A 17,088-nucleotide genomic window follows, 5' to 3' on the forward strand; every position below is an offset into this window, starting at 1 on the left:
AGCTGTACAGAACCTTAGTTAGGCCACACTTAGAATATTGCGTGCAATTCTGGTCGCCACACTACCAGAAGGACGTGGAGGCTTTGGAGAGGGTACAGAGGAGGTTTACCAGGATGTTGCCTGGTCTGGAGGGCATTAGCTATGAGGAGAGGTTGGAAAAACTCGGATTGTTTTCACTGGAACGACGGAGGTGGAGGGGCGACATGATAGAGGTTTACAAAGTTATGAGCGGCATGGACAGAGTGGATAGTCAGAAGCTTTTTCCCAGGGTGTAAGAGTCAGTTACTAGGGGACATAGGTTTAAGGTGCGAGGGGCAAAATTTAGATGGGATGTGCGAGGCAAGTGTTTTTACACAGAGGGTGGTGAGTGCCTGGAACTTGCTGCCAGGGGAGGTGGTGGAAGCAGATACGATAGCGACGTTTAAGAGACATCTTGACAATTACATGAATAGGAAGGGAATAGAGGGATATGGGCCCCGGAAGTGCAGAAGGTGTTAGTTTAGGCAGGCATCAAGATCGGCGCAGGCTTGGAGGGCCGAATGGCCTGTTCCTGTGCTGTACTGTTCTTTGTTCTTTGTTCTTATTCCTGCCTCCCCTCGATAACCTTTCACCCCCTTGCTTATCAAGAATCTATCTACCTCTGCCTTAATAATATTTAAAGACTTTTCTTCCACTGCCTTTTGAGGAAGAGAGTTTCAAAGACACATGACCCTCTGAGAGAAACAATTTCTCTTCATCTCTGTCTTAAATGGGCGACCCCTTATTTTTAAACAGTGACCGAGTTCGAGATTCTCCCACAAGGGGAAACAATCTTTCCACATCCACCCTGTCAAGACCCCTCAGGATCTTATATGTTTCAATCAAGTAACCTCTTACTCTTCTAAACTCCAGCAGATACAAGCCTAGCCTGTCCAACCATTCCTCATAAGACAGCCCACCCATTCCAGGTATTAGTCGAGTAAACCTTCTCTGTACTGCCTCCAACGCATTTGCATCCTTCCTTAAATAAGGAGACCAGTACTGTACCCAATAATCCAGATGTGGTCTCACCAATGCCCTGTATATCTGAAACATAACGTCCTTACTTTTGTATTCAATTCCCCTTGCAATAAACGATAACATTCTATTAGCGTTCCTAATTATTTGCTGAACCTGCATACTAACCTTTTGCAATTCAAGCACTGGGACACCCAGAGCCCCCTGCATCTCAGAGCTCTGCAATCTCTCACCATTTAAATAATATGCTTTTTTATTCTTCATGCCAAAATGGACAATTTCACTTTTTCCCACATCATACTCTATTTGCCAGGTCTTTGCCCACTCACTTAACCTATCTATATCCCTTTGTAGCCTCCTTATGTCCTCTTCACAACTTACTTTCCTACCTGTCTTTGTGTCATCAGCAAATTTAGCAACCATACCTTCAGTCCCTTCATCCAAGTCATTTATATAAATTGTAAGAAGTTGAGGCCCCAGCACAGATCCTTGTGGCACATCACCCGTTACATCTTGCCAACCAGAAAATGACCCATTTATGCCTACTCTCTGTTTTCTGTTAGCTAACCAATCTTCTATCCATGCCACTATGTTACCCCCTACACCATGAGCTTTTTTTTTAGAGATACAGCACTGAAACAGGCCCTTCGGCCCACCGAGTCTGTGCCGACCATCAACCACCCATTTATACTAATCCTACACATCCCCACCTGTCCCTATATTCCTTTACCACCTACCTATACTCGGGGCAATTTATAATGGCCAATTTACCTATCAACCTGCAAGTCTTTGGCTGTGGGAGGAAACCGGAGCACCCGGCGAAAACCCACGCAGACACAGGGAGAACTTGCAAACTCCACACAGGCAGTACCCTGAACTGAACCCGGGTCGCTGGAGCTGTGAGGCAGCGGTGCTAACCACTGCGCCACCCCTTTGATGTGGTGCCTTATCAAATGCCTTCTGGAAATCTAAGTGCAGTACATCTAACAATGCCCCTTTATCCACAGCATATGTTACTTCTTCAAAAAACTCCAATAAATTGCTTAAACATGATTTCCCTTTCACAAAACCATGTTGACTCTGCCTGATTACCTTGATGTTTTCTAAGTGCACTGCTTTAACATCTTTAGTAATTGCTTCTAACATTTTCCTTAAGACAGATGTTAAGCTAACTGGCCTGTAGTTTCCTGTTTTCTGTCTCCCTCCCCTTTGAATAAAGGAGTTATATTGGCTATTTTCCAATGTAATGGAACCTTCCCCGAATCTAGGGAATTTTGGAAATTAAAACCAACATTTTCCATTCAGCATTCTGAAGGGACCATTCCTTCCACAACATCCTGGTCCATTCCTCAGTCAGCCCCAATACGCTTCCCTTACCTACGGCATGTTTCTGTGCAAGTGCAGGAGATGCAACACCTGCCCTTTTACTTCCTCCCCTCTCAATGTCCAAGATCTGAAAATTCCTCCCAAGTGAAACAGCAATTTACTTGTACTTCTTTCAATTTAATATTCACTGCTCACGATGTGGTTGACTATTAACTGCCCTCTAAAATGGCCTGGAAAGCCAGTCAGTTATCAAGTGAAATTAGGGATGGGCAACAAATGCTGGCCTTGCCAGCAACACCCACATCCTATGAAAGAATAAAAGAAAATGTTGGGGAGACCAAATGCAGAATGGGTGACCGCATTACGGAACTCCTCCATTCTATCCGAAAGCGTGACCCAGAGCTTCCAATCACCTGTCATTTTAATTGTCCACCTTGCTCACATTCTGACCTTTATGTCTTTGTCCTGCTACAGTGTTCCATTGAAGCTCAATACAAGCTCGAGGAACAGCAACTCGTCTTTCTTCTGAGCACTTTACAGCCTTGTGGACTCAACATTGAGTTCCACAATTTTACATCATAATCTCTGCTCCATTTTGTTTCATGTTTCTTTGCTAGTTTGTTTACATTTTGTCTCTCTCTTATTTCCTTTACTTTGCATTCGGACTGTAGCTATCCTGCCATTAACTTCCTCTAGACACATCTTTTGTTTCTTTACTTGTCCCCTTTGACGTTGCACTATGAAACCTTTTGTCATTAAATCTCACCCACCCTCCACCCTTTCACAGACCTTCCCTTTTGTCCTTCTTCCCACCCTCCCCCCTTTTACTTGCTCAAAACCTATTACATTTCGAACTTTCCCAGTTCTGATGAAAGGTCACAGACCTTTCTGTCTCCACATATGCTGCCAGACCTGCTGGGTATTCCCAGCATTTTCTGTTTTTATTTCAGATTTCCAACATCCGCAGTATTTTGCTTTTGTAGAGGAACTTTATGCCGTTCAATGCATTTGAATGGGAAGCCAGACAGCGAGGTGCTTTTTAGGAAGCTAATGCAGAGCAGCGCATCTCAGAAAACTACTTACATATTTTTGCATCTAACCTCGCCTGTGGTTGCTGTGCGATTTACATAGATGAGGTCAGCCTCCCATCCAAATCTGGTGGGAAGTGTTATCTGGTCGGAAGGCGGGAGCGAGATTTCAAGCAACCTGAAGGAATGGCCCCCAGCACTCGGGCAACTATTTGGGATGGAAGATCAGGAGAGGGAGGGAAACCCAGGGCAAGGGAGATCCATGGTTTCTTTGTGGGCTCAGGTGTTCAATGAGTTTCACTGTCCTAGTCACAGAATGGATTTATGTGCAGTGTCTTGGTAAAGTAAAGCAGTGTTAAAAAGATCACTGAAATACTGAAGATTTCTGGTCTATAAGAATAAGTTAATGATGATTCAAACTACTATTTCTAAATATTTCTTTGTATGCCAGTGGAAATCCTGGTTAGTCTGTAAAATCATCTCTGCAATCTCCAGAAATTCAGCAATTAGTTCCGGATAATTAGTAACTTAAGTGTGAAGAACATAGTTGAGAAGAATGTCATTGTGCTGGAGGCAGACACCAGGTTCTCTGCAGTGCCTGGTTACAACAGGACTGAGAATGTCAGATTAGTTTAATAAATATTTCAATATGTAAAAATCATACTCTCCTCATTTAAAATGCATAACATCAGCAATAACTTTCCCTCACTTAAACTTGCATATAATGCAGTCCATGAAAACCTCAATAATTAAAGAAGTGGTACTCTTTTGAAAAATGAGGATATATTGTACATAGTCTAACCTCACCTACCCCTAGATCAGATGGAATGACAGGTGTAATAGTGAGCTTATTATGTTGTTTGTTGTATGCTGCATAGTGTAACAACTGAGAGAGGCATGAACCTGGTGGAGCGGCAGCAAGGATCCTCAGAAGAGAAAAAGATTGGTTATGAGACAGTCTCCTGAAGGTACCTCACCTATTGCCACTGCTCACTTGCCCCAGCATCTCTTAAATATAAATGTCTGCAACAACATCATTCACACTAAAGCACCTGTCTCTCACCAACAATAGTTCTGCCTAAATTCTGCTTATACTGATGTGTAAAGGTGCACTCTGAAGAGTTTGTGAAGTATTAATATGCAGCATGCAGTTCCAGATTAGAGAAGGCCTCGGGAATTTTGTGTTGAAGGGCATGAAGCAGGGGAGTGAGCTGGTGATCAGGGCTATGGCGTAAAATTCCTGCAGCAGTCCTTCAAGAATTAACCAACCTCATCCTGCAAATCAAAGACAGCTTTTTCGTGAATAATCTCTCCTGCATCTGACTAGAGTGGAATAGTTTGAGTAAGGAGCATGATACAATCGGATGCAAAGAACATAAAATAAAAAATAGGAACGGGAGTAGGCCATAAGGTGTCTCAGGCCTGTTCTGCGTGATCTTGTTCCAACTATTGTTATGATCACCTAGTTCATGGTTTGTATTAATATTTTACAGGTCACTTTTAGTTGTGGGGATTTAAGTTGGTAGCTGTAAGAATTTCAAAAGGTTGCAGACCACCCAAGATTTAAAGTTCAAAGAGCTCTCCATGAGTGCTTACAGAGACAGAGTTAGAGAGGTGAGAGCCGTAAAACAGAAGGCGAACTTGATCAGTTGGGAGTTGAAGCCAGAAAGTCTAGAGAATTGCTCTATCATTGTTGGCAATATCGATTATTCATGTGGGGATCAGAAACCAAAGAGATGTTTTGGGAGTTGGAGGTATTGGTTTAAATTGCTATCTGGGACGTCCCATATGTACCACTTGCTATGGAGATAGATGTTGCAAGGAGATGCCTTTGGTCAGGTGTTTTTTTTTCTCTGTGCTGACTGAGATAGTTGGCTTTTGGAAAGCAGTTGGCTTTGAAATCTGCCTGACTCAGGAGAAGAGGCCATCAGGAACTAGGGATGTTTTTGCTTTGAGTGAGGCCCAAGTTCAAGCTGGGCAGTCCACATTCGGAAGGTATTGGAAGAGAACTGGAGGATTGCCTAGCTAAAGCTAGAGGAAGAATCCCCATGAAATCCCCAAGGACTGCAACGGTTCAAGAAGGCAGCTCACCACCACGTTCTCAAGGGCAATTAGGAATGGGCAGTAAATGCTGGCCTAGCCAGTGATGCCTCATCCCATGAACAAATAAAAAAAAAAGTCATACCTTGGAAGACAGTTGAGAAATTAAGGAAAAGCGAAGTGAATTCCTAACAGCTATGGTACATTTTGGACTGATCCCAGGAGAAGTGAACCAAACCAGCAAGATCCTGTAAAGTATAGGGGAACTCTTGGGGTGGAAGTAACAGTCAAACAGGAGCCTTTTGTTGAGATTTAGAGTTTAAAGTATATGTTTTCATGTTCTGTTAAGATTTTAAGCTGAAAGTAAAAGAGCTTCCAAATTGTTGTGTTAAGTTAGTAGTGTTTTGCTTTGTTTAACTCTTCTACAGTTCTGTTTTTTGTTTAAATCGTGAAATCTTGTGATGTAATTCTTTCAGTAATAACTGGGAATTCAACTTTCTCCTTTTCAAAGGTAACACTTCCTTATGGGAAATTAACACTATGTACATCCATCTACTCAAAATGAGTCAATCAATTCTACGTACTTTCTTTTGAAAGATGTAACTTAAGTCTTTATATGAACATTACTGTCCAAACTTGCCACTTGTAGTTAGGAGGTTGTGGCTCTACTGATAAAATCTTGACAGCACTGTTTGCAGCAGAAGATAATACAGTCTAACCTACCAAGCACTCTTTGTTAGTTTATTACAACATGAAACTTTTTCTCTTTCCTTTTTATAAATACACTGCTTTATTGAAATATGTATCTTCTTTTGGGCCTCCTTATCTCGAGAGACAATGGATACGCGCCTGGAGGTGGTCAGTGGTTTGTGAAGCAGCGCCTGGAGTGGCTATAAAGGCCAATTCTGGAGTGACAGGCTCTTCCACAGGTGCTGCAGAGAAATTTGTTTGTTGGGGCTGTTGCACAGTTGGCTCTCCCCTTGCGCCTCTGTCTTTTTTCCTGCCAACTACTAAGTCTCTTCGACTCGCCACAATTTAGCCCTGTCTTTATGGCTGCCCGCCAGCTCTGGCGAATGCTGGCAACTGACTCCCACGACTTGTGATCAATGTCACACGATTTCATGTCACGTTTGCAGACGTCTTTATAACGGAGACATGGACGGCCAGTGGGTCTGATACCAGTGGCGAGCTCGCTGTACAATGTGTCTTTGGGGATCCTGCCATCTTCCATGCGGCTCACATGGCCAAGCCATCTCAAGCGCCGCTGACTCAGTAGTGTGTATAAGCTGGGGGTGTTGGCCGCTTCAAGGACTTCTGTGTTGGAGATATAGTCCTGCCACCTGATGCCAAGTATTCTCCGAAGGCAGCGAAGATGGAATGAATTGAGACGTCGCTCTTGGCTGGCATACGTTGTCCAGGCCTCGCTGCCGTAGAGCAAGGTACTGAGGACACAGGCCTGATACACTCGGACTTTTGTGTTCCGTGTCAGTGCGCCATTTTCCCACACTCTCTTGGCCAGTCTGGACATAGCAGTGGAAGCCTTACCCATGCGCTTGTTGATTTCTGCATCTAGAGACAGGTTACTGGTGATAGTTGAGCCTAGGTAGGTGAACTCTTGAACCACTTCCAGAGCGTGGTCGCCAATATTGATGGATGGAGCATTTCTGACATCCTGCCCCATGATGTTCGTTTTCTTGAGGCTGATGGTTAGGCCAAATTCATTGCAGGCAGACGCAAACCTGTCGATGAGACTCTGCAGGCATTCTTCAGTGTGAGATGTTAAAGCAGCATCGTCAGCAAAGAGGAGTTCTCTGATGAGGACTTTTCGTACTTTGGACTTCGCTCTTAGACGGGCAAGGTTGAACAACCTGCCCCCTGATCTTGTGTGGAGGAAAATTCCTTCTTCAGAGGATTTGAACGCATGTGAAAGCAGCAGGGAGAAGAAAATCCCAAAAAGTGTGGGTGCGAGAACACAGCCCTGTTTCACACCACTCAGGATAGGAAAGGGCTCTGATGAGGAGCCACCATGTTGAATTGTGCCTTTCATATTGTCATGGAATGAGGTGATGATACTTAGTAGCTTTGGTGGACATCCGATCTTTTCTAGTAGTCTGAAGAGACCACGTCTGCTGACGAGGTCAAAGGCTTTGGTGAGATCAATGAAAGCAATGTAGAGGGGCATCTGTTTTTCACGGCATTTCTCCTGTATCTGACGAAGGGAGAACAGCATGTCAATAGTCGATCTCTCTGCACGAAAGCCACACTGTGCCTCAGGGTAGACGCGCTCGGCCAGCTTCTGGAGCCTGTTCAGAGCGACTCGAGCAAAGACTTTCCCCACTATGCTGAAATATGTATCTAAGCAGAACTAATTGGCTGGAAGTACTTGAAAAGACTGGCTTGACTCTGCATGCAGTTGTAAGCTCTGGGTGTCACTGTGGAACAAATTTATGGTTTTTCTCTCAACTCCAATATTAACTGGATATTTTCCACCATAACTTTCTCCTTGGATAAGTTCAATTTGAAATTGGACTTAATGTTTATATTTAACTTTTTAACTTAATATGCATTAACAGCTAACCTTTTGAACTTTCTTGTTTTTCTTTCCCTCCTGTTGATTATCAGGAAGTTCAGTAGGGAATTCTAGTCTGCTTTTGCCCTACAGACTGTTCTGCCGACTGTTCTGGCTTCTGCTGGTCTGCCTCTCCTTTCCCTCTTGAAAATCTCTTGGGCCACCTATCAGTGACCTCTGGCCCATTTTATGTCTCTGCAGTTGCCTGTCTTGCCAGTCAGCCTTGTTACTCATGGGCTGGAATTTTTCCACAATGGCTAAAAGTCCAGCTGCTGGGGCTGAAAGTGGGAGGCAATCCCGGGTCCACAGGTGGGACCCGGGGAGGCATATTCTTGATGGTGGCCAATTAAGTGGCTGCTGCTGGGGCCGATGTCTGAACTTAAGATGGTGGCCCGCTCCCAAGAACTGCCAGCCCAATCAGAGAGCCAGCAGCTCAATAGCCTTAGCAGTGTTACTGTTAGCGATGGCCATTGCTGAGGCTGCAGCTGCAAGGAGAGAGTGCCTCAATGGCTGAGGTGCCCTCAAAGATGGTTAAGTGAGGTTGGGGCCAGTCAGGCTAACACTGGCGATCAGTGTGAGGAGGTGCAGTTGTGAGTCACAGGCAGCACCATTGCCATGGGAGTGGCCATAGCTGCCGGGAGGCCCCTCCTCGGGCATGGAGTGGCCAAAAAGGAGGGCCTCCTACCACCTGGAGCCCACCTAGTTTCACTGGGCAGTCTCCCCATGCAGCAGCAGGCCCCCCTCGCCCCCAACCCAGGCAAAATACCGCAGAAGCAGGAAGTGCACCTTAATTGGCCACTTAAGTGGCTCAATTGGGCTCCCAGTGGGCAGCCGATCGTTCACCTTTCCCGCTGCCGGTAAAAGGATGTGGCAGCAGGAAGACATCGGGCAACTCCACCCCCCCCCCCCCCCCCCAGTCCCCCGAAGCCTTCCCGTGCCATTTTACCAGCCTCCTGCCTCCCAGCCCATCGCCAAAGACCTGGTAAAATTCTAGCCATGGCCCTTGGCTGACTTTCTGTCTACCTCCCAACTATGATGCACTGCCTGTTACCCTGTAGTATACAGCCCATTGCCTCCTTACTTGACCTGAAAATTATATTTATTCTTGATTCCCCATGTCTAATGTCACAGAAGGTTCATGAGTAATGTTGTAATATTGCCAAATTAAAAATTCTGCAAGAAACCCCAAATAATCCTTGTTTATTATTGACCTTTGGTCAAAAAGGTAATTAATAATGGGAATTGACATTTACATCTTCTGTGGTAGAAGCCTGTGATTTGCACAAACTGTGTTGAGGAAAATCCTGCTTGTTCTATTCCAGAAAGCCATTTGGTAAAGGACAACACTGGAACTGGCATATCAGAACTTTATCTCAATCTCTACTCAGTCTAACATTTATTTACACCCCTGTTTCAGTAAGTGTCTCTTCATATATACTCAATTGGAACCCGAATTAATGCCCTCCACCTGCATATAATTAAACACAATTCACATACAATTAACATTGCGCTATTCTTACTAGATATTCTTGACCTACTGAAATTTTGATCATGTCTCTGCTCTGGCATCACCTTTCAGCACCTGCTTCCTCCTGTCCCCAGCAGTAACTTTATGTTGGGAACTATTCCCTTAGTCCTATCAGCTGGGGCACAGTTGGTAGCACTCTCACCTCTGACTTGGCCCGGCTGGTGCTCCAGCAGAGTACTGTGAGTGTGCTGCACTGTTGGAGATGCTATCTTTTGAATGAGATGTTAAATCAAGGCCCCGGCTGCCCTCTCAGGTGGACATAAAAGATTCCATGACACTATTTTGAAGAAGAGCAGGGGAGTTATCCCCAGCGACATGACCTTATCCCTTAAACAACATCACAAAAACAGGTTATCTGATCATTATCACATTGTTGCTCATGGGAGCTTGTTGTGCACAAATTGGCTGCCACATGTTTTCCAATCCAAGCCTTCTGAACTACTTGAAGATCATTATCCTCCAGGATGCTTACTTGGCCAGGATGATCCAAAGTGTTCCAATCCACCCTGCTTTTTCAAAAGCCCTCATCTTACAAATAGAAGACCATTATCTACAAAGAAATATTAATGGCCTCTAAATCGTTTAAATCTTTTCAACAGTGCATGCTTTAATCACGTAACTACTGCTGGCTATGTATAGAGTAACAGACTTGATTTGAGATTTGATAGCCTGAAGTCTGACTGTAGCATTGATTTTTCCATCACATCTTTGCTGTTACTAAACAAACTGTTCTTTAAACTGCCAGGACTTTTGTTCTGAATAGTGTTATATTTGAAGGGCTGTTTCAAAATTAGATTAATCTATGGAGCATCACAAATTCTTTCACATAAAAATTTGCAAGAACACAAATATCAATAATTTTGATTACATAATTTTAAGGATATGGATATATATATATGCAATTAATTTACAGTAAGAGTTTAAATTGTTGTACTCATGGCAATTCAAAAATCTGTTGATGCTAAATTTTAAATAAGCCATCATGTTTTGAATTTTAAATTCTAGTCTTTTGCAGGTGCTGGGTTTCAATAGGAACCATTTGCTCCTACAACTTTGCTCAATCAATGTGCTAAAAGCTAATAGTTTGAAACTAAAATCAAACTGAAAAGATGTTGTACCTTTTTAAATTCTTATTGTAAATGACTATAAAGTGTAATACATATGTATATGAAAATAAATGGCTGCCAGTAAGTTACACACAGAAAAATTAATTGAACATTTCTAAAAATGTCATAAATGTCAGCAGAGCCGAATGTTGAATTGCTGTTAGAAACTTTGACAGCTATTTCTTGTTCTTTATGCTGTTTGTCCTCCATTGCACATAACAATCCGTTTTATAGAAAGCTACAAACATTTCTGTTTTATACCAGCACACAATTAAAACGATCTGACTGAGCACACAAATTTTTATAACTTTATATAATAATCACTTTGTTTGATAACTTCATAAAGCCCATTAACCATTAGGAATCTCTGCCTGTCTTTAATTTTTTTTTATTTGTTAGCTGTTTTCTAATAATCTTATCATCTTGGTAGAAATTGGTATGCATTCCACCCATTTTTCAGGCATAAACAGGAGCAACATTTACCAATTTCTGGGCATGAGGTGCTTCACCCAATCTGTACCAGTGGTACAGCCATTACTATATTTGTCCTTACTGCCTGAAATTGGCGTTGTGTATTAAAATTGGGCCGAAGAAGGGTCCTGGATCATTTCAGGACCCATCTACAAAATTTGTGAAAAACTAGCCAAAATATGTGTTATGCGTGCTCTGACTAATATTTCCAGTTCTACAATGCCCTAGTCAACAGTCCTTAAAGGGGATGCCACTGAAGAAATGGCAGGGTAGGTTTTTTTTAAATGCCCCTCCCTTGTAACTGGGAGGAGCTGGAGTGAGATTAAGAATTGGTTCCTGCACTGCCTGAGGAGAGACTGAGCTAGGAAGAAGAGGAGGAAAGGCTTCAAAAAGGCAAATGGGATTATAGGTTTCATATTTAGGGGATCAATGTTGAATGTTGTTGTGGGATGACCTTAAGAGGACCAGTTTAAGAAGCTGTAAGTGAAGGTCATCAGAAGAAGTGATGTTGCATCACACATGACCAGGGAGTTGTGGGTGTAAACCGACAGAGTAAGATGTGTGCTCCTGCAATAGCTACATATGTATATATGTTCCAGTTAACGTATAATAAAACCCACACATTCTTTGGATATTACTTGTAGTCCTGTGAGTTTTACAACAGTTCACAAAACAAAGGAACAAGTAATATTACAATTGGAACATGTTAAAAATTGAAATGCCTCCATGATTGCATTTTATTAAATGTGCTGGTGTTAATTCTGACTTTACACAATAGTGTAAAACAGGCGACATCAATTCACTTAAATCAAGAGAGATGTATAATAGCTGGTTTTATAAAATGGGCAATATCAATACAATCACCCAAAGTCAAAATGATTCCCTCACTGCCTAATGTGCATAAATGATTGTTTGATGGATTCAAATGTTAATTTTCATATGTAAAGAGGGACAGAAGAAGGAATATGACATAGGTTCTGTGTTTTGCACACACACTGTTTATGTTGATTTCTACTTGTTTTACATTGGATTTTGTGTTCTGGTGTTTGCTAATGAGATTCCTGTGATTTGCAGTATCAATTTTGGTATAGTCAGTTATGGAATTGCAAGAAATTTCAGGCCTAAATTGGGACAATTTTAACTTGAAGTATACAATGTTGACTACCCATTGTTACGTTGTGAGGCTCAAACTGGTAAGTGCCAGACACCAAGGGGTGTACACTGCAGCTTATCTTTTGTATGATGGTGCGAAATGGGCTGGTTCCCACGCTGAACTAGCTGACCGTCTGAGTCTGGGGTGGGAAGGGGGGGTTGCAGTGGGGGGAGCGTGGAGGAAAGAAATCTCAGGGCTGGAAGCCTCACAATTGTTGACCAGAACTTTGGCTGACCACCTCAAGGCCTTGCCCAAGATGGCGGCAGCTGCTGAACCTGCATAAACGAGGTGGCAACCGGGGTCATCAAAGTGAATTAAAACTAACGTTAACATATTCATATATATTTCTAAATGATTTTAAAACTAATTTAGGAGTTCCTGATGTGAAGAGAAAAACTACAGTGTTCAAGACTATAACCGATTTCAAGGTAAATTAGTCATTTGTTTGACCAGCATTAAATCAAATATCATTGACGTCACTCACAAATAAAGAGGACATTGCTTTTCTAGTAAAAATGTGTGCAAAGAGACTGTCACACAGAATACAATGTACTTGAATAAAGCAGCTTTATGTTCCTAGGTTATTCAAAAGGTAAATTTTAATGCGGTACACTGGGCTCATTAATTGTAGCTGCCGTTTACTTGGACGCTTCAATGACCTGCACATTATCTAGAACAGATACTTTCTTGACAGCTACTTCACCACTATCTATTGTCAATCTACTCTCAGTAATAGGAGAGAACCAAAAAAAAATGAAAAGAAAATATCAGGAACCAAGAAAAACAGCAAATTGAAATGGGAGAAGAATGCCAACACCTTGTTTTCGATGAAGAAAAATCTTCTAAGATGTTTCATAGAGATGCAATCAGACAAAGATTGATGCCGAAACAAAGAAAAAGATATTGAGATTTGAAAAGAGAAATAAAGGTAAGAAAAGGGACAGCAGTAGGAGAGGGAGGAGTGAGAAGCTTGAATTGAAACATTTCCTGCATGTATACAAGTGAAAATATGCCAAGAACTATGCAAAAGAATGTTAATTGTTTTCAATTTGTATTCCTAAAGTAACAAAAAACAGTGAATGTTTACAGGACATGGGAGCACTGTTGATGACCTGTGTTCCCAGTAATATGAATGTTGCATCCACTTTCTATTTCCTTCTGAATTTATGAAGCAGGGCTGAAACTGATGCTAATTAGAAAGATGCAGTAAGGCAATTATGACATCTGAGTATTGCCCAGTCATCAGTGAGACCCTAACTCTAACAGTAGTCTCAATTAACATTTGATTCAGGCTTCTCTTTGGTGTCATATTTGCTAGTTTTGGACTGGGCCATTTGGGGGTAAGGGAGAATAACCTGGTCAAGAAAACGAACATGTCCTTTTTACAAGTGTTAAGCATTCCTGTTAGTTAGTCAACTCTAGTACAGCATTGAGGTAATAACATACATAGTTATTTTTGGATTTGTGGAGCATCCCCCAATGAGTGTGGAGGAAATCATTTGGAATAATAATATTTAAAGGAAGAACATGTCAGCTATTCAGAGGAAGAGCGATAGCAGGAAAATTGCAGTTTTCAAAATACAAATAGTATTTTAAAATGTTTAATAATCCTCAAAGGATTAGGAATGATTGAGATCAATTAATATTTTATTCCACTTTAGCCTCGGGGTTTCTGTTGAAGAAAATTGTCTAATTACATGTGCCCCTTTTCTTAGTAATTGCATTCTCAGTGTACTTCAAAAAGTGAGAACGGGAAAGTTGCTGTTAAATAAATTGAGATATCTGATTGATAGCTTACTCACCATATTGGGTAAAGGCCAAGCCTCGTACTAATGAAGAGCAAGCCGAACATTACAAACAGGAGGTCACATAGTCTTTGACACTTTGCATAGTTTGCCATTTTAGCCGCCTGTGAATTAAAAAACACTGTGTTTGGATTTTCAATGTCTGACTAGTATTAGCATGTCTTTCATATACTACTATTCAGATGAACTGTGATGTAGGTAGATCAAAAGTGACCCAACAATTCATTAATCTGTGTCTAGTCACAAATAATATTATGTACCGGGAACATTAAATGCGATGGAATAAAAGCCTTGAAGTGAGTACGTTTCTTACTTAATTAGAATATGACATATTGACCTGTGTTTAATTAGTTAAGTTCAGCAAATGGAAATAATGTGAATGAAATAAGCAGAAAAATCAAGAAGCTAGCTTGTACATAAACACTTTAAAAAGAGCAATAAATCATTGATGTGCTCGACAACTGACAGAACGATTAATCGATGACTAATTCCACTCTTTGCATAAAATAAATAACTGACAATGATCTTTAAAAATCTATCATCAAAGGAATCTCTTCTATGGACCCGATTTAAGGCAATTGTCTCAAAACAACAAATCTCATTTAAAAAGATAATCTTCCATATATAAATAAGCTATTAAAATAATTACCATCAATCATGTTGCCTTTGAGATTTAGCATGTCCATTTGTAATGAACTCAAGTGTTTGTAGCGCAAATAGCCTTTAAATGAAGTTACTGGAATTCTGATTTCCAACTGTGCGAAACAGCAGAGTTGAACCAGTTCCCCAACTATATTATTGCTTTTCTTTTTTTAAGAACCTTGTTTTCCTTAAACATAAATAGAATGAAGAAAATTGACCTGTTTAAGCTAATCACATTGCTTTAATTTTTAAAAAAATACTTTGATGAATTTTTATGCTCACCAGGCATTGGATGTCAGTGCTGGGAAATGGAACATTTTTTCCTCTTTTACAGCCAGTATATGTCAAGTCTTTCCAGGTTAGATGGGGCATGAGTCAGAAACAGAGTAAAATTCTCTCCCTAATTGCTTCAGTAATCTGCTTTACCCGGTATCAGAACTGTGCCTCTACTGAACTTTCCATTTCTAATATCCTTTCTATCCTGCCTGATTGAAACTGTTAACTAGTCAAACATTGTGCTGTTGGAGGCTTTATGCTGTGAAACTGTTCAAACTTAGTCTCCTTGTTTGATACCTGAAAGAGTACAAAGTAAACTATCATCTCATTAGTCTGGACTATAATTACAACCAAAACCCTGAGATAAACAGATAGCATTGTAACCTGCTTTTCTAGCACAGTTCTTTTAAGCTTAACTTTTTAAATATTCTGATAGTCTGAACTTCACTTTATCAAAAATATTCAATATGCCACATCATTTCCATTCATTGTAATTATTACGATCAGTTTCTAAAACATGCTCATAAATAACCTTTGATCATTTGGACCCTCGAACACTCATTTTTGGTGTAATTTGGTTACTTCTTAATATACCTTGTAGAATCTCTGCTTTCCCACCTCAACCTAGATGAGAAAATGCACCCTTCAAAAAAAAAAAGGCAGCAAGCAGCTGAGTTATATAGATCAGGAATGCTGTGGGTTTCAGTCCTGGTCTGTATTGACTTAATTGATTCCATCCAGGGTGGCAGCTGAAATGCTACAACTGACCTCCGCACAGCTGAATTACAGAGTAGTCAATTGGTCAGGGTTCCTGCTCCTGATCTTCCTGCTGTAAGTGCATGTGTGCATATGTTGGGATGTGGTCAGGATCAGGACATGGTCGGCAATCGTTGTTTTAAGTGATTGAACAAAGCAAGACTACTCAGGCGATGGCAAATTGTGCCCTTCCAAGAAGTCATGCTTTCAGGAGAAGAGGAAGGGAGAAAATTAGTCTGAAAGAAAACGTTAAACATCAAATTCTACTTACTTTCTATATTCAATATGAAAGTGTCTTATCAGTACAATTAACAAGATTAATTTAGCTGATTTCCTATGTTGGATAATTCACTGGCGTAAATGCCATGGACAGGTCAGATGGTAATCCACCAAGAGGGAGCTCACCAACAGCATAACTAGAGATTTGAAAGGCAGACAATAATGATGTAAAGAGCCTTAAGAGTAGAAACAAAGTAAACAAATTAAGGAGTGGAAATATAAAATGTTTGTGATTTCTCTCTTTTCTGTTTCATGTAGTGTTATTAGTGAGGATCCTGTGACAAAGAGGAAAAATCTTTTCTCTAAATTGATGTGTTATGCTACCCAATTTCACTGTTACAAGGAATCATTAAAGGTGATGAACACTTTCCTTACCTCTAACAGAAAATCAGATGCATCGTGAAGGCACATGACCAGTGTTCCTACACGCACCATATTGTTGACATATGAAAATGTTATAAGTGCTATTGTTGCAAGGTGATGCACAAACATAATGACAAAGTCCTAAAACAAGAAGAAACAGCTAGGTAACAGCTTAGTGCAAAATTCACAACAACTCTCCAACACATTACATGGTGTACAGTTTACAAACTTAGAATGAAACTACTATCTTAAGATCTGACTTTTGAACATTAGTTTTTGTCTGAGCATCTGACAGAAAATAAAGTTTAACACAAGTCGACAGTGATTATAAACTGTCCCACATGTCACACTTCTTTTCGCCCTCAAAAAATTAATTAAGTGAATTCTGAAACTTTTTTGACATGATGTCTTTTAATTAAAGATCAATTGCAACTTTAAGACACTATTTTAAACCATATTGTTTCTATTTGAGGTGCAATAATCAAAATATTTCATAACTTTTAAGACTAATATTCAATGATATGCCATCCCAGTTAAAGCTTGTTTAAGTTGCTGCAATGCTCGGTTGTCAATGGATAGTGGTGCTGTATCACTTTCCAGCAGATGAAATGGCAATACCTTCTTAAAGGGGAGCTATTGGAACAGTTATGGAGGAAAATGAGCAAGAAAAATTGCAATAATTTCCAAGAGGATTTGTCAGAAATAAGCAGTTGGTTTTGAGTCAGTCTGGTTCACAGCAGTGAGCTTGGA

At 40.9% G+C, this 17,088-nt stretch overlaps 1 protein-coding gene across 3 annotated transcripts in view; it reads right to left on the bottom strand.

Moving 5' to 3' along the window:
- cers6 (ceramide synthase 6) overlaps window positions 1-17,088 on the bottom strand; it is a 337,760-nt gene that overhangs the window by 31,387 nt on the left and 289,285 nt on the right. For all 3 annotated transcript variants that reach the window (XM_068034528.1, XM_068034527.1, XM_068034526.1), the window contains exons 7-8: window positions 16,351-16,479; window positions 14,020-14,126 (exon numbers count right to left, since the gene is read on the bottom strand). In XM_068034528.1, coding sequence (XP_067890629.1) covers window positions 14,020-14,126; window positions 16,351-16,479 — 236 coding nt within the window. The remainder of the gene's footprint in view (window positions 1-14,019; window positions 14,127-16,350; window positions 16,480-17,088) is intronic.

The sequence above is a fragment of the Heterodontus francisci genome, chromosome 7, assembly GCF_036365525.1.
Source record: "Heterodontus francisci isolate sHetFra1 chromosome 7, sHetFra1.hap1, whole genome shotgun sequence".
NCBI lineage: Eukaryota > Metazoa > Chordata > Chondrichthyes > Heterodontiformes > Heterodontidae > Heterodontus > Heterodontus francisci.